Source organism: Pantherophis guttatus, chromosome 2, assembly GCF_059756535.1.
Source record: "Pantherophis guttatus breed Tessera chromosome 2, ASM5975653v1, whole genome shotgun sequence".
NCBI lineage: Eukaryota > Metazoa > Chordata > Lepidosauria > Squamata > Colubridae > Pantherophis > Pantherophis guttatus.
The window spans coordinates 90,550,558-90,574,983 of NC_142064.1; the positions used below are offsets into that span (position 1 = coordinate 90,550,558).

The window sequence follows — 24,426 nt, forward strand, 5'->3', positions numbered from 1 at the left end:
GACCTCAGAAAGATGGAAGGCTGAGTCAACCTTGAGCGGGTCAGGATCGAACTCCTGTTTATGGGCAGTGTTAGCTGCAATACTGCATTCCAACCACTGTGCAACCACTCCAAATGCCTTTATCAGAAAAATCTGGGAAAGTAGCATCTACTAGTACCATTCAATGGAGTTGTGAATTAAGCACATGGCTGCAACTCTTGAAAGCAACTAGGATCATAAGGTAGGTGCAAAACAGTCACATGATTTCTAGGAACAATTGCTATGTTTACCCTCCTCCAATCACCCAATTATCTTTTCCAAATTATCTCTGCACCGTCCTAAGATCTACTTTAGTGCCTTTAGAAAGAGACAAAATTATTTTATCTAACTAATCTACTTAACGCCTGCAGCTGTCAATGTTCTTTCAGTTCTGAAGATTTTCCAATTCTTTACTGTTTCTTTTAAATCTTCTTATATATGCTCATGCTTTGTATGTCGTTGCTATTTAGGTGTTTATAGTCAAGAGTTCAAGTATCATTTAGAGGTCCAGTACAAAATTGCACCACGGGCCTCTTTTTACATACGCACAATAGCATCCTGTGCATTACATTTTATGAGTCATGAAAGAACCATTTCTATTTTAATTTGGAATGGCATTTTCTACATTTCTGAAATTATACCACAGCCCACACTAAAGCATTTCTAACAATCCATAAGGCACCCAACCTCACTTTGCTCTCAAGTGATGAATCTTATCTCCAAGAGCACTTCAGGCAAAGATCCTGGACCAACAACTCTCTCTTTAAAACTCACAAGTGCTTGCTCTGCTTTGCAACAGGAGCAAAGATGTATGAAAACAGGTTTCTGTTTAGTATCTTCATATGTGAATTTCAGATTAGTCTCAAAAGACTTCAGTCTGGGCCAGTCTCCTTGAAACCCTTCCCCTTGTAAACATTTCCTTCATTCTGGATATACTGAAGAAAATGAGCAGCTTTTTAAAAGCTTTAGTGAATTTAAGGCAAATAAATACTGTACTTTTATTTTATAGGAAAGAATGAAAGTAAAACACCCTTCTGAATAAAATATAAGAATAGGTCATAACAATGAACTAATAGTATAATTAATCAGATGAAGTATTATCAGAGAAAAAAGAGAGCAGATACGGCTTATATTGGAAAAGAATTTGCTTTAAAACACATTCAAATATCAGAAAGATTTCTTTTTCTATTTTTCCTAAAATTGATCTCTGAGGTAAGGCAGGCAAGAAAAACCAGTAAATCCCATGATTCAGTTAAAATCTAGGCTTCCAGAGTTGAAGTTCACTGTTCATCACGATGCTCATCTACCTTCTCAACATGTCTTTTGGATCTTGGATATGGTAACAAAAAGGCAAGTATCTTGCTTAGAATATATCGCCGAAAACATGTTTAAAAATTTCTCGCCAAATTCCATATATTTTAATTGTTGTGCCATAAATTCCCAATTAACGTTATTGAATGCTTTCTGGGCGTTTAAAAATAACAGTATTACCTGTGTACCATTATGTATCTCATAATATTCTAAAATATTTAGTATTATTCTATTCTTATATTATTTTTCATTTGTCTTTTTGGTAAAAAGCCTTTCTGGTCGATATGAATGAACTCATTTAGGAACTTTTTTAGACCATTGGCTATTACTGATGTGAATATCTTGTAATCTGTATTTAGAAGAGATATGGGCCTATAATTTTTAATTAGCGTCCTATCTGAATTCTCCTTTGGTATCAGCACAATATTTGCCTCTACCCATGATGACGGTATCTTCGCCTCTCCTAACACTGCATTGTATACTTCAAGGAAGACTTATCCTAGGCTATCTTGAATTTCTTTATATAATTCTATTGGTAGACTATCAGGGCTTGGTGTCTTATTATTTTTTTGTTTTTGGACTGCCTCCATTAATTCTGACATCTTTATTTCTTCATTTAGCATATTTTTAATTTCTTCCGGGATTTTTGGTAGATCCGCTTTCTCAAGACATTGTAATATTCTCTCTTCTGTGTGGCAGTCAGTCTTTTTATACAATTTCTTATAGAACTCCTGAACTATGTTCCCCCCCCCTCATTTTGATAAGAGTATGTTCCCCTCTTCATCTTGTAATTTATTGATCCATCTCTCTTCGGTCTGTTTTTTTAGTTTATATGCTAACCATCTACCCAGTTTGTTGGCATTTTCAAAAAAAAGTTGGTTTGTCCTTTTTATCTCTTGTGCCAGATCTTTTTTCTCAAGTAGATTCAATTTATGTTTAATTAAGTCCTTTTGTTGTTTTTTGTTTCTCTTTTACAGCTCCTCTCATAATATCTCCTCCAATCTTTTGTATTCATCTTCCAGGCAATTCCATCTTTGCTTTTTTATTTTATTTTATTTTGCCATATAAGATATGGTAACTCCCCTCATGAATGCCTTAGCTATGTCCCATAAGTTTTGTATGGATGTATCTTCTTTTTTATTTTCTTTAAAGAAGCAGCTTAATTTTTTGGGCATCATTAATTTAAATTCTTCATCCTTTAAAATCAATCTTTTTAGTGCTCATCTTGTTTCCCTCTTTTCTCCTATCAGGCTAATTTTCATAAGATTATGGTCCGCCCAAAGATTTGTGTCAATTTTGACTTCTTTCACATCTGATTGTATTTTCATTGACATCCAAACCATATCAATTCTGGACCATGATCTGTGTCTATTCGAATACCCAGTTTTTCCCCAAAATAAGACATCCCCTGATAATAAGCCCAATCAGGCTTTTGAGTGCATGGCAATAAGGCCAAGTGCTTATTTCAGGGTTCAAAAAAATATAAGACAGGGTCTTATTTTCAGGGAAACACAGTAGTATGTATATTAGTTTATGTCCTGATGTCTCTGTCTCCAAATATCTTTTATGTTCAATTCCTCCACCATTTTAAAGAAAGTTTTGGCTAAGGTTCTTCTTATTCCTTTCCTCATCTTATTACTTTTATAATCTAATTTTTTGTCAGTTATTGCATTGTAATCTCATAAAATACAGATGTTATCATATGTTATATCACGAATGATATTATGTAATTTCCTATAAAATTTCTCTTGTCCTCCATTTGGGGCATAGATTTCTACTAGTAAAACTTTTTTTTTATTTGTTTCTGTCTCTACAATCAAAATCCTGCCTTCTTCATCTTTGTAGATTTGCTTAGCCAAAATCACCTTTTTAATGTATAGCACTACTCCTCTTTTTTTTCTTTTTTCTTTTTGTGCTAATGAGGCAAATATGTTCCCTAGTTTGGGGTGTTCCAACAATTGTTTTTGTTTGTCTTCTATATGAACTTCCTGTATTGCTATTATATCCAAATTTAATTTCTTTAGTTTATTGAATGTTTTCCTTCTTTTCACGGGTGAGTTTAATCCATTAATATTGAGAGATAAGATTTTTAGCTCTCCCTGCATTTCTATATCTATATCTCATTCTTGTGCTTCTTGTTGCTCTATCTTCTTTTGGTTCTTTGAGCCTTATTTATAGAATTATAAATGGAAATACAGTAAAAGGGTAACTTACTTAATAATACATATTATAACAGCAACAAAAATTGAGTTTTGCCCAAAATTGGAAAAATAAGGAAACTCCTCTACAAGAAGTAGTGATCAAAATTTTTTTGACATGGAAAAATTAACCTTGGAATTGAAAAATGAAGGCGAGTCAGAATACCACAAGATATGGAACAAATTGTATCAATGGTTGGAACAGAAAAGAGGGTCAAAAAACAAGAACTGACTAGAATTCATAAAATGGAGAATTAAAGTTATATAACTACAATAGAATGATAATGGATAAAACAAATGTATAAGTAATATAGATAGAAGAAGGATGTCTTTAGATATGTAAATACTGAACAGACTAATTGTATATAAGTAATAAGGTATATATGATACTTATCTTTCATTTTAGTATGCATGGCAAAAAGAATGCCAGGACAGTTACACCGTGTCCAATGTTTTAATATGTGTGTAATAAAACTTTAATTAAAAAAAAAAGGCAAGTCATGGGAGAAGTCAGATAGATTATGGAACAGAGCCAAGAGTTTGGCTGAATTATAGCATCAAAACAGCAGTGACATCAATTGTGTCCTCTGCTTAGGAATCCCATGATCCCAACACTACAAGAGAGCCAGGAAATTCTTTCTCCGTTGACCTAGTCTATAATTAGTAAGCATCCCCTTCCACATTGATGCCTACAGTTTGGTGTCAGGATATTTTCAGCCCTCCAAAGAAAGTGTGTTTAACAGACTTTGCTAAAACTTAAACGATTCCCCAAAAAAGTGCCATTTTAATAATACATAAAATGAATTAGAGGATTGGGGAGGAGGGTTTAATTTATACCAATAGGACAATCTGAGAAAGGCAAAGTCTAGGGCAGCCAAAGTAATAACCCAGAGAAAATAAGCTTGGCTGACCACAACTTCATTTGCATTTTTTGGCAGAGGTTACATATTAGAGTGGCAGTCCTCCACCTTACTTCCTTTCCTAAAACAAGCAGGACAGGGGCCATTTGGCAGGTGGGTTGCTCAAAGCTCTCAAACCCATGGTGCAGCTCTGATATAGCGTGCCTAATTGCCCCATGGTGGGTTTGTTTTTCTAATCATCAGAAATAAGAGAGCCAAAGTAGACACCAGCAAGCTCCTCCAATATAAATGGAAAGCGCTGAGCTTGATTAAGCCACCCTGTATTGTCATCCCAAAATCTGAGCAAGAAGTGAAATCCAAGAATGAAGAGAAATGCCCACCAGTGTATTGAATATAAAGGCTGGGCTTCACATCGGTGAGGAGACAGAAAAGGTAACTATGAGGACGTTTAAATTTCTTTTGCTACATTCTGTTGGAAGGACAAGTGTTGAGTCTTTAGAAGGTTTGCTGGACCAGCTGAAGAGTGTTAGAATAAATAGACACATTCTCAATAGTGAGCTGCTGGCTCAGTTCCATTCATAGATGGTCTTAAAGCTAGACCCGTTCAGGAGAAGCAGTGATATGCGAAGTGCAGAAAGGGAGTAAGAAGCAGCAAGCCAAATAAAATTTTTAAAAATATTAGAAGAAGAGAAAATAAAATGACAAATAGTTAGAACTAATTTATATGAATTATAGTTCATGGTATTTTTTTCATACCTTTCTATCCTTGCTTCCACCACAATTTGCTGCTTCATACATTACCTTTTGTTCTGAAATCATCACACCTTATTGTTTCTCAGGGTCCCATAAACTCTATACAATTACTTTTGGGCTTTTCCTTCTTCTCAACCCATTCATAAGTTGTGAATCCACATCCATTCTCTCTCTTCAAGCAACCTGTCTCTTCATACTGCTCCTCTTCTACATTGTCCCTCACTTTTGTATTTAATCCATTCATTTTTGAACTTATCTCTTCTTTTATTATACATGCTTATTAAGCACTCCATACCCCTGCATTCATTTTCACTACTTTTAACAAATATTCACTCCTGGCAAAAGGACACATACTACCCAGTATCTTTCTACCTGTGTTTATGTATCTTAATTTTTTTCCATTTGTTTTTCAATCTTTATTAGTCATTGTACCAAGATACACAATAATAATATCGAGGTCTGAAAATCAAAGTGGAAAGATGTTGGCCTAAACCGGCCATGATGGTCCTAATGGTTATTGGCACGCTGGGTGCCATATCATGAAATCTTGGATGGCATTCTTCACTTCTCAATTACAAAAGGCCACACTGCTTGGATTCACACATATGCTATGCCGATATCTTACAACATCTTACACCAGGGGCCTGGTGGCTCAGCAGACTGATAGCATTGTGATTAACACCAGCTGTCTGCAATTACTGCATGTTCGAATCTCACCAGGCTCAAGGTTGACTCAGCCTTCCATCCTTTCTAAGGTAGGTAAATTGAGGACCCAGTTTGTGGGGGCAATAAGCTGACTTTGTATAAATATACAAAAAGTATGACGGCTATTGCTTAACGCATTGTAAGCCGCCCTGAGTCTCCAGAGAAGGGCGGCATATAAATCAAATTAAAAAAAAAACCTCAATGCATGTGAACGCCAACATCAGCTAAAGAATTAACAGCTGTGATTTCACACTGTTGTGTACATAATAGTAATGAACACCATGAGCATTGGCAAAATCACCATCAGTCATTTGCAAAAGACAGCTTCACTTGGGACAGTTTGCATCCTGTGGTGATACTTTAACACAACAAATAATAACATTTATCTATCCCAGGTCCTTGGGAAAAACTTGATAGGTGGATCAAAAGGCCAAATCTGGTCTAAGCATCTAGCTGACTGTGTGATGAACTGTAATGTGCTGCCCGACTTCCAACAATTCAGGTGCTATATAAATTACTATTACATGCTATATTATATTAATTATATTACATATAATTATATTTATTAAGGTTGAGCAGAGTGGTGTTTCTTTCTCCTAGGGTGCAAAGAAAAAATATCTGCTGCGAACTCTGTGCGTAGCATCAGGAAGGACATCTGGCCAGTAAATGCTTAGCTCCATCTAGTCGCTCCGACTCTACCCTGAATTAAGTGATTACAGGATTGTTAAAAGGCGTATGATTACATGTTAAGGTGCTGGCCTAGAAATTAGGAGCCTGAGTTTTAGTCCCACTTTAGGAACGAAAGCCAGCTGAAGGACCTTGGATCTGTCACTCTCTCTGAGTCCAAACTATCTCACAGGGAGAAAACGGGGGGAGGAAGGAGTAATAAGTATTTTCTCCACCTTGAATTACTTCTAAAGTAATAAAGGTGGCATAAGCAATAATATGTTGCCCACAGATTGTAATTTGGAGATACATAAAACGTATTGACAGACACTCAGGATGTAGGCTCAATCCATCTGTTAAGAAAAATAGAGGAATTATATATATCTATACTTTTACTGGAAATTCTAGGATTTACTATATGAGAAACAAATACGATATACTATTGCAGTACAATATGCTGCTAGCATTTCCTCTGCAGAAGCAGATGACAGCCAACAATTTGTGGTTACTTAGGCTCACATACAGCATCAAAACATTCCCCATAATAAACTATCATACATTTCCTTCTTTTTTTAAAAAAACAACAACACTTCAGTTAAACATATAAAAATGCTGTTAAGCCTATATGCTAATTGATAGGGAACTAGGGTCTTGTATGTAGTTTAATAAGCAATTTAAGCAGAAGAGTTCTTATTGAAAACAGAGGGTTTCTTATAAGTATAATGTCCGAAAGTATTAATCTGGACAAATTTTCAAGTCGTTAAGCAAATCCAGCTTTCCTAATTGCATTTTTTGCTGGTTTTTTTTTTTTTTTTGCTTTTTTTGCCAGAAAGTTGCAAATTACAATCATGTGACCACAGGATGCTGCAACCTGACATAAATGTTAGCCTATTGCTAAGCACCTGAACTGTGATCATATGACTATTGGGGGGTGGGGAGAACAATATGATGACCATTAAATCTGAATTTTGGTCATGACTTTTTCAGAGGAAGAAGTTGTAATTTTGAACTGTCATTAAACAAAAGGTTGTAAATCAAGAACTACCTGTATTAATAGACCAGTGGTCCCCAACCTTACCTGCTTGGCAGCCCGGCGGGGTGAGGGGAGATGGTTCCATGTGAGCGGTAGGCACCTGCCTGCCACTTGTGCAAGTGGCACACTGCTTATGTGGCCAACTTCCAAACAGGCTGCGGCCCACTAGTGGGCTGTGGCCCAGGGGTTGGGACCCCTGTAGTAGACTACCGGCTACTGCTGATAACAATGCCAGGGTCCTCTCTGATGCTCTTTTGTTGCATGCCGTGGCACTTAATGAAATGGTCAAGGAAGAGCTCCTTCTTAAACATATGGGAGAGCCTGGTGGCTCAGCAGACTGATAGCATTGTGATTAACACCAGCTGTCTGCAATTACTGTAAGTTCGAATCTCACCAGGCTCAAGGTTGACTCAGCCTTCCATCCTTTCTAAGGTAGGTAAATTGAGGACCCAATTTGTGGGGGCAATAAGCTGATTTTGTATAAATAGACAAAAGTATGAAGGCTATTGCTTAACGCATTGTAAGCCGCCCTGAGTCTCCAGAGAAGGGTGGCATATAAATCAAATTAAAAAAAAAATGTTCAGAATCTTTTGTTAACTGTGTTTGCTAGATAAAACTGAACACTGTGGCTGTGGTGAATGGCAAGGTGATATGGACAGTAATGTCAAGGATGGATATCTGCTCACAATAGCCAGGTTTCATCCAAAATGGTTAAGGAACTAAGACAGGCGCTACGTATATTGCATCTTAACACCACGAGGGATACTATTTAGGAGGAAACTTGAGAAAAACCTTGAGGGAGGGTATATGGCATCAATCGCTTTTACCTCTCTCAGTTAATTTGGTTCCAAACAAGTAGATGGAAAAGCGAGAGAAACAAAATGTCTTATACAACCAAATAAAGCCCCACCTTTCTCCACCCATCTCTCTGTGGCTCTCTTGTGACAAAGGGGCAGCACATTCCTTACAATGACCAACTCTCTTCCTGAGCAAGGCTACATTACTTCCAGGACATTTTTAGTGGCAGCTGCCTGAGTTCATAAAAGCACCACTGTTGCTTTTCTCCATTGGTGCTACAAGAACAGGTTTTCTTACCTCTAACTGTGATTCTTCTTCTACAGCAAAGACTTTTGGAAGGAAGCCTGGCCCTCTGCACATGCATCAAGATGGGGTTCCAACATTCCCCCCAGCTCCCCAAGACTGATGAGTAAGCATCTAAAGAAAGGAACATAGGGGAGGAGCTGTGAATGCACAGATGACCACTTGAAGAACGATGGTTCTTCATTATAGTTTCTGGGCATCACACACAGGGGAGAGTCGTCAGCTTAACTCCAGGAACTAGGCAACTGCTTCTCTAGTTGAGAAGAACGACACGACAACCCTTCAAAAACCCACCACAGTTTTCTGCTCACTCAAACAAAACAGCTGCTTATCAAAGGACCTATAGGTAGTCCTCGCCTTATGTTATGGGCCACAATTCGGACCAGAATTTCTGTCGTAATTCGTTGTGATTGTAAATTGAGTTTTCATATGAAATAATAGGAAGAGGTTGACTAATCTGATCTCATTTGCTACTTTGTGAAAACCTGGCAAAAAAATTAAATTAAATTAAAAATCAAAGCCCTCCGTGGCACAGATCCAGGTTATTTGATGAGCTGTCTTGTCCTGCTAAGTCCGAGGTGGGGAACTAGGACCCTTTTATGACTTGTGGACTTTAACTCCCAGAATTCCTGAACCAGAACCTTAACTTGTAATAAGGCTCCCTTTTTACAACTCTGTAATCTCTTAATTTGAGGTAGAGTCAGGGTGACTGGATGGAACTGAGCATTTACTGGCTGGATGCCCTTCCTGACGCCACGCAGAGAGTTCACAGTTTTTTTTTCCGTTGCACCCTAGGAGAAACATCTGCCGTTACCTAGGATTGCGCTCTTGACCTTCTGAGTGGAAGGCGAGCATCTTCACCACCAGGCCACCATTCTGCTCAACCTTAATATGTAATAATATATAATAATATATATAATTAATATAATATAGCATATAATAGTAATTTATATAGCACTTGAACTGTCGGAAGTCAGGCAGCACATTATGATTCATCACACACTAATGGCTCAGGAATTCTGGGAGTTGAAGTCCACAAGTCATAAAAGAGCTATAGTTCCTCATCCCTGTGCTAAGACAAGTTTGCCCTATTCGTGCCGACAGAGGGTGCCTGCTGTGGATCCCATTGGTCAAGGAAATCCTGGAGAGGAATTCAGAAGAAAAGCCTTCTCTGCTGTAGCCCTCCAGAACATCCTGTCCCCTGGGGTGAGGTCTGACCCCATCCTTTATCCTTCTGTAAGGGTCTCAAGATTGGCTCTGCTGGTTGGTCTGGGGACCCAATAGGGAGATGGCTACTGGACTAATTAACTGACCCCACCTCCCTCCTGTGCTTTCTGCTCCCCTTCTGCCCTACTTTTTGCTTATTATTGTATTTTACTGTTTTATTGTTTCCTTGCTTTGCTATTGTCATGTTTCAATTTTGTTTTATCATTTTTTCTGTTTTACTATTGTTAAGTCACCCAGAGTAGCCCCACAGTGAGATGGGTGGCAAATAAATTTGAGAAACAAACAAACCAATAAATAAAAACATATGGGAGAAGTGAGGTCCCAGGATTTATTGCAAGAAAGAGGCCCTTTGACACAGAAGGCATACCAAAAAGCTGTGCACCATGTTGTCTCTCTCTGCCAAATATTGCCACTGGCTTGGAGTGTCTGTATGGTTGGATCAATGAGGTACATTTCCATAATGCAATACTATCTGTGGTCAATACTATCCTGTACAAGTATCTTAGACTATCACATTTATTCATCTTTTAATAGTGCAATAGTAAAAAGCTACCCACACAATCAAGACTATGTTCAATGTGATGTTGTAAAGTAATCTTTGTTTAAAAATAGCTGGGAGAACTTTGATTTGGAGAATCTGGATTCAGAATGGAATTAATATTACATCAGACAGTAAATAATGGTATATTTAAAACATTTGAAACATTACAAAAAAGAATAAACCAATACAATTGGATGGATGGATATATATATATCACACACACACACACACAGACACACACACACGCTAAATCATTCACTAATTTCAGATTTTGCAAAATGCGTTAATGAGCAGCTTCTAAAACTGTGGAAGCTCTAGATACATTGTAGAAGGTTTTTAAAGAGACCAAACTATATTTACTACTATTAATAGTAATTATTAATTAAAAAAAAGAATAAAAATGAAATATTGAATAGTATTGGAATAGCCTTTATTGTAAAATCAGTGACAGCAGGCTTTAAGAACTGTTATGTATGCTTCCTGTAATTTAAAAATTCATTTAATCCAACAAAAAGTCCTTTTTGAAGGTTTACTGGATTCATCAGGATGGCCCCCAAAAGCTTGGCTGTTATATTTTTCACACTAGAGATGTAACAAATTTGAAAAAACTTCCAGTACATGACATGATTGTGTTAATGGTATTTGATTAGATAAGGAACTAGAAGTAGAGATGACCATATGTCATGTACATATGAGTTCCTTTAACATTTAAAGAAAAAAAAATTACACAAAAAGAAAAAGAAAAATCAGCATTAAATTCTACTTCAAGCAATTAATTTTTCATTCCATTCTTGTCCTGATCTTGAATCCATTTTGGGCTTACCTGTGGTAAACATGACTTATTGCATGAACTGGAGTGAAGGAAATGTGAGTAAGTCTACCTACCACTGAAGGCAACTATTCTACAAATCATACTTTAAGCAGGAAGAATTGTATCCTACAACTGTTATCTCCAAGACAATTTTGGTTCATCCACCCTGCCTTGTATGAAGGATTATTACAATGATATCATCTTTTCCATATAATCCCCTTATGTGTTCCCACTGCTTATCTTTTTTCCTATCCTGGAAAAAAATACTCTTCATTAATGCATTTTGATTGGCAGGGCTAAAAGCTCTCCATCTGGAAACATCTATTAAAACTATAGGATATACATTAAGTGTGGTGTACCTGTGAGTCAGCGCACTTCTATAAGCGCTCAAAGAGAACTGAGCGTGAATGTATTATTCTGATTGGTAAAACGGGTGGATGTAAGTCGTGGGAAGGGATTTTCAAAAATTGGGTAAAGGAAAAACTCAGCCTTCAGATGGTTCCACGCATCAGCAAAGGGAACGCACAGCTTGCTTGCCTTGAACACTGCTTTTGTTTTCTCCCCACACAAATCTCCCAGTTTGAAAATCTTCACTTGAAAGCAACACGCTAAACAGCAGTGAGAAATGTGGTGGCAGCCGTGTGGGAAGTAGAGAGGTAAGGAAGCAGAGTTCAAGAGCACTAAAGATTTGCTCACTTCATGCCGCACAAGCAGATAAAACGGGAGGGAGAAGCAAGCCCAAAGAAGAAACAAACAAACTCAAATGGAAAACCAGCAGAAGGGTAGGATATGCAGGAAAATCATATAGCGCACGTAATTTTTTTTAGCTGTAAACAACCCAGTCACTCTAATTACATAGATAGATAGATAGATAGATAGATAGATAGATAGATAGATAGATAAGATAGATAGATAGATAGATAGATAGATAGTAAGATCTGAGCTGCAAAAATCCAGATAATCACTAGAAAGTAGCAAGAGTTAGTTTTGTGTTTCTTTTTTTCTGCTGAAGGAAAATCATATAGTACCCATAATTTTTTCAGCTGTATACAACCCAGTCACTCTAATTCGATAGATAGATAGATAGATAGATAGATAGATAGATAGATAGATAGATAGATAGATAGATATATTAGATAGACAGACAGACAGACAGACAGACAGACAAATTGCAAGATCTGAGCGGCAAAAATTCAGATAACCTCTAAAAAGTACAAGAGTTAATTTTCTGTTTCTTTTTCTCTGCCATGTAAAAGTTTTCTAGATGTCCACAGTACAGATCCGATAGCCCTAGCACATACACTTTCTAAGTACCTGTTTTGTCATGGGCATAGATGCGTTATGTTAAAACTATACAAGGCTATAAAGACCACCTACCTACGTTCTTTTCTTCCGCAACAGCAAAAAAAAAAACTTCTTGAAGGGAGGAAAATAAAACCCTCTAATGTGTCTCATCTGCTTTCTCTTGTTACATTGCATTTTTGGCTTGTTCACAAGAGAAAGACACAAGCTGGGGACTCCAAGTCAGCTGTGACTCTCAGGGATGATGGGAAGGGTAGCTGCCTTTTGAGGTGTCAAAAGAGCGGTGGGTGCCACTGGGGACTTCATGAGAGGGGTGGGAGTCTCCGGAAGAGAGATTTACTGTATTTATTAGAATCACACATTGCCTTATCTTTGGAGAGGTCAGACTAGTTTACACATGCTTGCCGAGCAATTTTTTTAATCCAAGCTGCTAAAATAACCAGAATTAGTATAGCTCTGGACTATACTTTCTTGGCATCAATGACCTACTACTCTTCACTCTATTTTCTTGTCTTACAAAAAATACCAGTGCACAACTAATAGAAATCACAATTTCTAAACTACAGGTAGTCTTTGACTTATGATCACAACTGAGCCCCAAATTTCTGTGGCTAAGTGAGACAGTTGTTAAGTGATTTTTGCCCCATTTTACAACCTTTCTTGCCCTAGACCATTGCAGTTGTTGTTGTTGTTGTTGTTATTATTATTATTAATTAAATTTTTATATTACCCTTCTCCCGAAGGACTCAGGGCGGTGAACAGCCAAGATTAAAATACATGCAATATGAAAATTAAAATAATTTAAAACATAATTAAATCAATTTGGCTTCCCCAATTTAAAACCCCTTACCCATAAAATTAACCAGTTAAAAATTTTAAGCCAGCCCGGCTTGCTGAAATAGAAAAGTCTTCAGGGCTCGGCGGAAAGTACGGAGGTCCGGGATCAGTCGTATCCCTGGGGGTAGCTCATTCCAGAGGGCGGGTGCCCCCACAGAGAAGGGTCTCCCCCTGGGGGCCGCCAGTCAACATTGTATGACTGACGGCACCCTGAGGAGACCCTCTCTGTGGGAGCGTATTGGCTGGTGGGAGGTTATCGGTGGCAGAAGGTGGTCTCATAGATACCCAGGCCCTAAGCCTTGGAGCGGCTGAGGGATGAGAACCAATACCCTGAGGATGAGGATGAGAACCAATACCTTGAAACGCACCCGGAAGACCACCGGAAGCCAGTGCAGCTCGCGCAGGAGAGGTGTTACATGGGAGCGCCATGTCACCCCCACAATCACCCGCGGGGCCGCATTCTGGACCAGTTGGAGCCTCCGGGTGCTCCTCAAGGGGAGCCCCATGTATAGAGCATTACAGTAGTCTAGGTGGGAAGTGACAAGGGCATGAGTGACCGTGCATAAGGAGTCCCGATCCAGAAAGGGGCGCAACTGGCGTATCAGGTGAACTTGATAAAAAGCCCCCCTGGCCACGGCAGTCATATGCTCTTCTAAAGACAGCTAGTTATTAAGTTAGTAAACTTAAATTGTAAATTGTTAAATGAATCTGGCTTTCCCACTGACTTTGCTTGTAAGAAGGTCTCAAAAAGTGATCACATGACCCCGGGACACCACAACTATTGTAAGTATGAATCAATTGCCAAGCACCCAAATTTTGATCACATGACCATGGGGATGCGGCAATGTTCATAAGTCTGAAAAAATGATCATAAGTCACTTTTTTTTAGTGCTGTTGAAGACTTTGAACGGTCGCTAAATGAACTATTTTAAGTCAAGGACTACCTGTAACTGCTTATTTCAGCTAAGCCTTTCACTCAGGGCTCTGTTCTAATATTCAGTTATCATGCATCTGGATCTATTTTGAGCAAAAGCCAAGTGAGCAACATATATCAACAAGAGTACGTTTTCTGTGTATTCTTAGTTCTAAACACTGAGTGTGTTTGTAGTCAAACATAATAGGCAAAACAGCCCACATTTTTCTAAAGAAATAAAAACCAAACCCTTGATTTGAATCCTCAGCAACGGGGAGACAGGTTGGTGAACCAAGAAGGTGGGTTGATAGACTAACCCCATGTTCTAGAACAGGGGTTTCAAACACAAGGCCAATGGGCCAGATCCGGCCTGTGGGGTGCTTAGATCTGGCCCATGGGGCTGCCCGGCAAACAGCAAAGGCCAGCGAAAATGGAGCTTGGGAGGGTTGCACGCGGCCCTCCCGAGCTATGTTTTTGCTGGCAGAAGGTTGCAGAAGGATGTCCCAGCCAAGAGCTGAGTTTTTGCTGGCAGAGGGTTGCAGGAAGCTGTCACAGCTGAAAACGGAGCTCGGGAGCCCTTTTCCGCTGGCAGAGCGCTCGAGCCAGCACAGGCGCCCCCGACACGAATGACGTCAAGCTGGCCACCCCCACTCCGCCCCCTGAGATCAAACACAACCCTGATGTGGTTCTCAATGAAACCTCAATGAAACCGTGTTTGAAACCCTTGCTTTAGATGGTGCAGAGTGCCAAGACACAATTGACAGAAGCAACAGACTTTTTGTTAAAAAAAGAAGAAATGGCCTGGAGGAAATCCCTTCACCTTGTGTTAGACATGACATTTTTCTCAAAGGACCTTTGGGCTAGTTTGTTAATAAAGTGAATATATGGGCTGATCATTATGAAATCCAAATAGAGTTAAATACAAGGGGTTGTTGATGTTGCATAATCCCTTTTACTAATAGGCAACACAAATTGGAGAGGCTTCAAGAGTTAGCTTAGTCTTACTTTGCTTCTATTATCAAACCAAATGAGAGGAACCACAATTACGCCGAACCCCTATCAATCCAGCAAAACCTGCAGGCATCCCTTAATACACACAGAGAAGCACAAACAGACACAGATACAACTCCCCAAGCATGGCCCTAAACTGAAACGGAGCACTCCGGTTTTTATTATGGGAGGCTGAAACAGTACAACTCTGTATTGTAAAATGTTTTTAAAGGTCATTGCTAGAACTACATGGATGATCTTTAAGGTCAGCAAGATTTGAAGGAGACGTGACTTGTTATCCAGGATGGGACCAGCCAGGCCTTTTAGACTAAACTACATTGAGGGAAGGGGAATAAGAAAATGGGAGTGGAAGCTGCATGCAAAGGAAGCACGTTGTGAGCAATGTGATGTTCAAATACCAGTCTATATTATTCATCCAAAAGGCCATTAGTTGGGAATTTTACATGTTGCAAAAGAAGCATCCGAAAAGGTATGAAAAACAAAGCTTTGGAATAAACTTTCAGAAAGCTGAACAGAAGACAATGAATTTTCAGAACTATATGTTACAGTAGCTCTTCTTTTGTACCAGCCTTGAAATTGCATGGAAGTCTATCAAGGCTGGATTTCTGCATCCGCTCTGGTCTTTAAATACATTGTCTTTAAAATACATTGAAATAATATGAGGGAGAGGGAAAGGGAAAGAGAATGAGAGAGAGAGAGAATGAGAGAGAGAGAATACTGTAAAGGGCAAGAATTAGAGGTGGACTATAGCAATGGTACCTATTATGTTATCTAAGTCTCTTTGAAACTTATTTTCTCCTTTTTTAAAATTATATACTGCACGTATTCAAGTTTGAATGGGTTAGAAAAGACAAATGCTAAGCAACAACTCACATCTGTCAATTTCACTCAGAATTTAAACCAAGAGAGGAAGTTTAAATGAATTTGGTGAGCCTCCAGCTTCATACCGTTCCATTTGCTGCAATTATTTTTAGTTTTTTTTTCTTTTTTAAAGAAGCACCTTCTTTAAGAAACTGCAATATGTTGCTTTATAATTTTAATTATGAAGAAATCTATTTGGAACTACAGTACTATAAACCTAAACAAGAGGATAGAACAAGAATATAATTGCAAAATTACGCCAGCCAATTTTATTCTGTTTTCTGAATCTTGATCGCATTTTTAGAGAGATTAAGACTAACTTAATAATACAATAATAAAAGAACATTGGAAAGGTGTGATTAGTTATGGCATTTCTGTATTGCAGTTTTGTAAGAAAGAATCTGAAACAGTAGCTTTTAGCTAACAGACATACATTTCCAAGTGTTCAGAAAAAAATATAACCTGACAGTACCACACCTTACACTACCTGTAGCATTTTCACATCCACACATTTTAAATTTCCACTGATTTCAGTGAAGAACTTCAGTACGCTTGTAAACTTTCCCTTCAGAAAATCCTTTGGACAGACATAGGTTAAATTTCACTGAATCATTTCTACATTCACACCGTGTGTTTGTTTTCCTATTATTTTTCATACACGCCAATTGTTGGTTTACTTTCCCAAGAGAGACCATGGCATTAACAAAAGATAAGCCCTTTTGGAAGGGCTTCTATTTCTTCACTTCTCTTACTTTGATCACTTCAAAATGAAATGCACTCTAACTTATCTACACATTTTACTTTTTCATTTCCCTGTCCCCGTTCCCCCCCCCCCAAACCCCCAGGAGATAGTCAACAGATCGCCAAGATGCTGAATCAACACATCCAGCACAACAGAAAAATGAGAGATAAACAGAAATCAAGTATCTCCTTTCTGCCAGGGGGGAATCAGAAATAATGGAAAATTTTCCCACTAATTTATTTTATATTTTTACTTGTTTCTTCAGTGCTCAACTTCCTTATTTCCCCAGACCCACAGCCAGCTTTTCCTCAAATGCATCGTTACTCCGAGGAAAGGAAACAGTAACTTGATTTTTACAATATCAAGATTAGAATGTGAGTTGTAGTAAATGGCTCTAGTCCTTATTACTATGAGGATTCCTGAAGCTCCAATCACAGTCCAATTCCTTTGAATTATCATTTCTAGCTTTATTATCAGCAACTGGCATGCAAGATATCCAAAATTATCAAGGTGAGTTCATATGATCCAGACCATCATATGGAACTTAAGGTATTTTAAAAGAAAGGTACAAAAGTAGCTTGTTTGTGCTGATGCTTAAGAACATCAGTAACATAAAAAGTAGAGTTCAAGTGAATGGTATCCTTTATCTCTTGCTCTAAGTATCCTCTAAGCAGGAGTGGTATTCACTTACCTTCGCTACTGGTTTGCAAGGACCTTCTGCGCATGCGCAGAGCATAAAAAAATGGAACGTGATGATGTCCAGGTGGGTGGGCGGAGCCTCCTGCAGCCGCCACTACCAGTTCTCCCGAACTGGATAGAACCGGTTGAATAGCACCACTGCCTCTAACCATCCATGAAAGCCCAAGAAAAGAAGCAAGCTTATCTGTCCCAAAGGTGCTTTTCTTTGAAAACTTTTCACTTCTCATCGGGGTGAAATCTAAAATTTGTTACTACCGGTTCTGTGGGCGTGGCTTGGTGGTGGTGGGGTAATGTGACTGGGTGGGCGTGGCCATTTTTTTTTTTTACTTTTAAAACCATTTTTTTCTACAACCTCTTCAGCTAAGAGGTTGTAAAAAAATGTTTTCAAAAGGCTCTGAGGATCCAAGCTGAGTTCCCTGATCGGCAGAGGCTTTTTTAAAAAGCCCCTGCCGATCAGGGAACTCAGCTTGGATCGTCAGAGCATTTAAAAGAAAACAAGGGTTTTTTTCTTTTAAATGCCTTTGAGGAGCCGCGCGATCATCAGAGGCTTTTTTTTTTTACTTTTAAAAGCATTTTTTCGGCCGAAGTTGTAGAAAAAATGCTTTTAAAAGTAAAAAAAAAAAAAAGCCTCTGATGATTGTGCGGCTCAGCTGGGCATGGGGGGAGGGGAGGGGATTTTTGCTACTGGTACTCTGAACCACCCGCCTCCATAGCTACCGGATCGGGCGAGCCGGTCTGAACCGGTCTGAACCGGTAGCATTTCACCCCTGCTTCTCATCCAAGAAGCTTCTTTCAGTTCTGGTGGGTAATGCAAGTTCTTCAGCCAGAAGTGAAGAAGCTTCTTGGATGAGAAATGAAATTTTTTCAAAGAAAAAAACAACAACCCAGAAAGTCCAGTTGCCTTTTGAAAAGCACCTTTGGGACAACCATGACCCAGATGACTGAAAATCTCCACAGACACCAAAGCCTGCCTGTTAACTCAGAAAACATCTCCTATTAAGAAGTAGCATTAACTGCATTTGCTCAAGTACCCCATTCTCTAACAAAGTTTACATTGATTTTTTTCTCCAAAGAATACGTGTGTTAATTAGCATCCTGTTCTTAAATTCCAAGGAGTTGTGATACTTATTTTCCTTTACAAGAGCATACATTTTACAGGAAACGCTATGCTATCTAAGAAACAAGTTTATTGTCTCTTAGCAAAACTATACAGCAATGAAAGCTTAGCTACATAAATTTAAATTAATCATCTATTACTACAGGTGATATTTATTTCAGTTCCCCTTGAAGTATAAGTTATCGAGGCGTTTGCTTCCACCTGACTGTACCAAGCAAAGCTTTAGGGATTTACGCAGTTAATAATTGAAAGAGATATTGCAGAAGGAATTTGGGACGATTAAAGTAAGACTAATTTAAACTGCATTTCAGATCACACAGCCGTCTAAGGATGCTTGTGCTGTCGCTAAGCAAATAGTGCTTCCAACTGCTCGCTCGCTATTCTCTCTTTGGGCTCTGTTGACAGGTTCTTCCATTGACATAAAAGAACCGAGAGCTTTTCAAGCAGAAAAACTAGACAGAAATTGTAATTAATAAATAAAGAGGAGAGCTTTGGGGCATGCCTAGAATTTCCAATTTTGGGGATGGCGAGAATAAGAAATTATCAGCTTTCCTGACATTTTTCTATCCTGTTATGACTCCTGCAGGATTCTATTCAGGGTCAGTGTGATAGGTATGCAGCTTTTAAGAGAAGATGTATGTACCTGCTTTAAGGTGCTCTCAGTTTTGCTAGGTAAAAATGGGATGAATTAGACTGGTAAGTACAATGGACAAATTTTTCCAACATAGTATAACCACCTCCCCCCCCTATGTTTCAGACAAGACCTAACCTCTTTATCCCTGTCTACTACAAATTCCTAGAGGGGAAAAAAACCTGTCATTTCCTGCTTTCTACACTTGCAGTGTGAAAAGAGATTTATGATTAACAAGGTTGTCACTATCGGTAGCAAGAGAAAAGCATATAGGAGCATAGAAAGGTTCTAATAACGAGTCACGCCATTGGTCCAGCCACCATACAAACTGGATGACAGCAGCTCTCTAAGGTTTCAGTTTTGATCTCACAAGCCTTAATTGAAGATCCCCGTCATCTACTGCATGCAAAGTAGGTGCTTTACTGCCGAGTTATGAACCTTCACTACTACAATTTTAAATTTAGGTTACATCTGTGTCTATGAATGCCCAAATCCTGGCATTCACAATGGTGGCTCATGCCAACGCTCCTCATCCTAAATTTGGGGCTTCCCCTAGTCCTTCCCCATTTTTCCATGGAAAGAAGCTTCTCAGGAATGTAGAATTTATTCACAATTGTTACTTACGTTGCAATAAAACCATTACAGTGCTTTTAGCTACCAAAGCCATCACATTCTTTTCTATATATAGGCAGACAAGACCATTACAGGTCAAACAAAGCCAAAGCAGAAAGAAAGGGGATGCGATTCAGAAGGGTTTTCTCGTTCTCATGACAGATAGAAGACTATTCTTCTCTTAAAAGCAATTGAATGAAATTCCCAAATCAATCATAAAACCAGAGGAATTTAAAGAGCCACTTCAGAGATACCAGGAGAACTGAAAGAACCACTTGGAAACAAAGATAAACTACAATGGTATTCACAGGTGAGTTCAGACAGATGTTGTACAGCAGTTTTTATGGCAAAAGAAATAGATTTTCAATATGACATAAACATCATTACTACATGCATTATGTACCGAAATCAATAAAAGTAATACTGTTGGCTTCCAGAGATGTCTTACTAATCATTAGCAGAGTGCACCAGGTTCAACTGAAGGAACAATCCAGTTAATCTTATTTCCAGTGACTACACAAGTCAGTTATATAGCTGATTCTATACAGTCTAGATCTGTGATGGCAAATCTATGGCACGCGTGCCACAGGTGGCACACGGAGCCATGTCTGTGGGCACGCCAGCGTTGCTCTAGCTCAGCTCGTTCGTTTGCGCGCGCCAACCAGCTGAAGTCAGGAAATGGGCCGTTTCCTGCCTTCAGAGGGCCTCCAGGAGGGGGGAGAGGCCATTTTCGCCTCCCCCAGGCTCCTAAAAAGCCTCTGGAGCCTGGGGAGGGCGAAAAACAGGCCTACCAGGCCTACCGTGCTATCACGTGCCAAAAGCAGGGTGACGGCAGGGGGATCGCGCTGGCATGCATGCAGGTAGGGGGCATTGAATTAAGGGTGTGGGCACACGCGCGTGACCCCCCATGCTCCCCCCACTTTTGGCAAAAAGGTTAGTTATCACTGGTCTAGATCCAGACCCTGTCAAAGTTAAAAGAGCAGAAGCATTCAGCAAATGTATCATTTATTTAAATTTAGGCAACTTCAAACCAACTCTGGGCTTCCTTTTTATCTTGTTTTTTTATTCCTTTTAATTCTGGGATAAAGTAAGATTAAAAATAACCCAATGACTTGAAATCCCTGTTCACCTAGACAGGAGTTTAGAGACCTCACCATGGAGGAGAACTACAGCTGCCCAGAGTCTTTTCAAATATGGTAGCTATAAGCAATTTTACACTTGAGGCCCTACCAAAAAATCTTGGATTGCACTTAGAAAATCTGCACATTGACAATCTTTTCATCTGTCAACTGCAAAAGGCCACACTGCTGGGATCTGCACATATACTATGCCAATACATTACAATTTGGGAGTTCTTGGGAAGAATCTGACATCTATGGAGGGCAATCCAGCTAAAGAACTGGTAGTTGTGACTTCAGATCATCCTGAACAGATAATAATAATAAGTGCAAAAGGCAGCTTGACTTGGAACAACTTACATCCTGTGACAATACCAACATCTGCCTATTCCAGATCCTTGGAAAGGACTCAATAGGTGGATAAAAATGCTCAATCCAGTTTAAACATCTGGCTATCTATGTGACCAAACATAATAATAATACATTTGGTTGACTGTGCGACCAACAACAATAATACTTTGTGGTATACAAGCTTCAAACGCCTCTTCTTGGCTGTCCTTCAAATTTGAACACAATCAGCATGGACAAAACCACCAACAGTCAATTGCAAAAGCAGCTTTACTTGGAATAGCTTACATCCTGTGACACCATCACCATCCTGTATCAGGATTGAACAAAAACATCTGCCTATCCCAGGTCCTCGGGAAGGTCATGGTAGGTGGATAAAAATGTCAAATCCTGTCTAAACTTCTGGCTGACTGTGTGATGAACCTTAATAATAATCAAATGACAATTTCTACCTATCCCAGATCCTTCAGACAGTCTGAACATCTGGCTGCTTTGTGGCCAACTGTAATAACAATGGCCAACAAGAAACACAAAACAATTGTTGATAAGAAAGAGAAAAAAGTCTGGATAGTGGATGTTGCAGAAACTTGGAGATAGCAGAAGAGAAGAGAAAGAACTGGAGAAAATCACAAAATACAAAGATCTGTAAATAGAAGTAGAATGAATGTGGCAAAAGAAAACAAAGGTAGCACCCAATAGGGATAGGCACCTTGGGTGCTATCCCAAAACAATTGGTGTACTGTTGAATATCATTGGCATTGACAAAATCACCATCAGTCAGTTGCAAAAGGCAGCTTCATGTGGAATAGCTTACATCCTGCGACGGTACAATTAACACCATCAAATTACAATAACCTGCCCATCCCAGGTCTTAGGAAAGACTCTGTAGGTGGACAAAAACATCTAGCTGCCTATAATAACACAAAACATGATTTGGCCTTAATTACGATGAATGGCAATGAGATATGAGGTTAACCATAGATAACACTGAATTAAAAGGGACTGCAAAAGCAGAGATGCTCTTAAGTGCTACACTCAGGAAGCTGGCCAATTTTTCATCTTTGCAAATTCGGTGTGTGTGTGTGTGTGTGTGTGTGTGTGTGTGTGTGTGTGTGTGCTCTTTCCAAGACTCTTCTGTGCATCACAAACAGCATGTTGATTTTTAAGCTTGAGGAGGATTCCAAGATCCCGATCCCTGGAGTTTGATGAGAGCTAAAGCCTCAAACATGGGAAGCTGCTTCCTCTCTGGTCTAAAGGGACCTTGGTATTCTAATGCACACAATGTGGATGCCTGTGAAATACGGTCTCAGAGGAGAAAATAAAACATCCAGTACTCCACAAACTATTTCTAGAGGGGCCTTCAACAGCTTTGAAAAAAGAATAGCTACTTTAAAGAAATCTGTAGAACAATATATGTCTTTGCAACAATTACTACTAATTCTAATTCTTACCCAAACACTCTCCTTTCAAAATATATTGTTCTTATTTCTATTTCCAACAGCAGCACTGCCTGTACATTTGACATAAGTGAGGATTATTTTGTATTTTTATAAATTCATGCAGGCAGCTCTACCAATTTCTATGAGATTTGTCTTAAAAAAAATTCAAAAGACATTGTTTTATCCTTTTCATGACAACTGAAAATACTCATTCTCCAAGTGAATATAGGTCAAGAATTTAGTTATTTTTATGAATCTGCATGTAGTTCTTGTATATAATGCCATATCTTAATGTATGTTTCTTTTATGTTTTATTGAGTTGATTCAATTTTTTTTGCTATTCTGAGCCACTCAGGGTCATCAGGTCAGCAGCCTACAAGTTTAATAAATTATCATTATTATTAATTACCTGTAGAGTTGGGGATTTTTCAAGCTATAATTCAAATACTATTGTGAATTGCAAAGTTAAACTTGAGATGCGCTGCAAGTTTTTAAAGCAAATAATTTATACGGAAGCCAAGTGCTAAATAACACCTTGTTTCAGCTTTAAAGAATGCAAAGTTAAAATGATATATTCTTGGCATGCAAAGTCTTTTAGGATTATGCACCCCCCCCCTCTAATCTCTTCTTTGGTGAAACTTTCTTGAAATGTTCCCAGACTCATTCAGGTATGAATTTGAAGTGCAAAATTTGTGGAGCAAGAACATTTGGGTTAAATATTTGGTTTGATAATAGGTATAGGTGTTCTGTTATTTTAATTAGTTGCTTTCCCATTTTTAAAAAGAGAATCACTATTAATCCAAGAGCAACCTAAATATCTAAGGTATTGAAACAGAAATAAATGCATTATTCCATAGAGTTGGTAGACTGGAAACTAGTCCAATCATCCCATAACATATTATCTTCCATCATCCACTGACCAATATTGCTATCTTCACTTACATCCCAGATTATCAAGTGAGTCATTTCATATTATAATTATGGGCATGGAGAATGACGACCCATCAAAGATATCCTCACAACTATATCCAAATTTTGGTGCCATTGCGGTTTGTCATAAAGGGAACAATCTTAGTTTTGCTGACAATATGGTAATGAGGTAGGTAAGTTTTCCTCTCCATCTAATCGTTCCTTTCTTATCATTATTTGTTCCGAAGTCATCTACAGCCAAAACTTTAAAAATGTATCATGAACAATATGCCAGTATCGTTTCCTTGCTGATCTGCCTTTGCTTTTTTTTCCAAAAAATAAAATTGCCTTCCACGATTTACTAACTATGATGTTTGAACTTAGATGGATTTTTTTCCCCCTCTCAAAACATCAGGAATGGTGAAGCCCAAAACTAATAATAGCTTCTCACTATGGCTTGTAGAGGTGGCAAGGGGTGGTAGAATTAGAGCTAGTGATTCGGACATCTCAATAAACAAACCATGGCAAGAGCTTTTCTGGGATGAAGAATCCAAAATACATTATATGTTAATATACTGAACTTTCATTGTGAATCTATAGTTCTTAAGTGTATTAATAAGACATTCTCAATCCGGCCAGGATCTTACTAGCTGTCACAGGTAT

At 38.6% G+C, this 24,426-nt stretch overlaps 1 protein-coding gene across 24 annotated transcripts in view; it reads right to left on the reverse strand.

Annotated features, from left to right (window-relative positions):
• Positions 1-24,426, reverse strand: part of ZNF462 (zinc finger protein 462) — a 175,035-nt gene that overhangs the window by 31,980 nt on the left and 118,629 nt on the right. For 14 of the 24 annotated variants that reach the window (XM_034410637.3, XM_087886397.1, XM_087886388.1 and 11 more), the window contains one exon: positions 8,640-8,759. The exons of the other annotated variants lie outside the window; for them this stretch is intronic. In XM_034410637.3, coding sequence (XP_034266528.2) covers positions 8,640-8,759 — 120 coding nt within the window. The remainder of the gene's footprint in view (positions 1-8,639; positions 8,760-24,426) is intronic. 24 annotated transcript variants of the gene reach the window in all.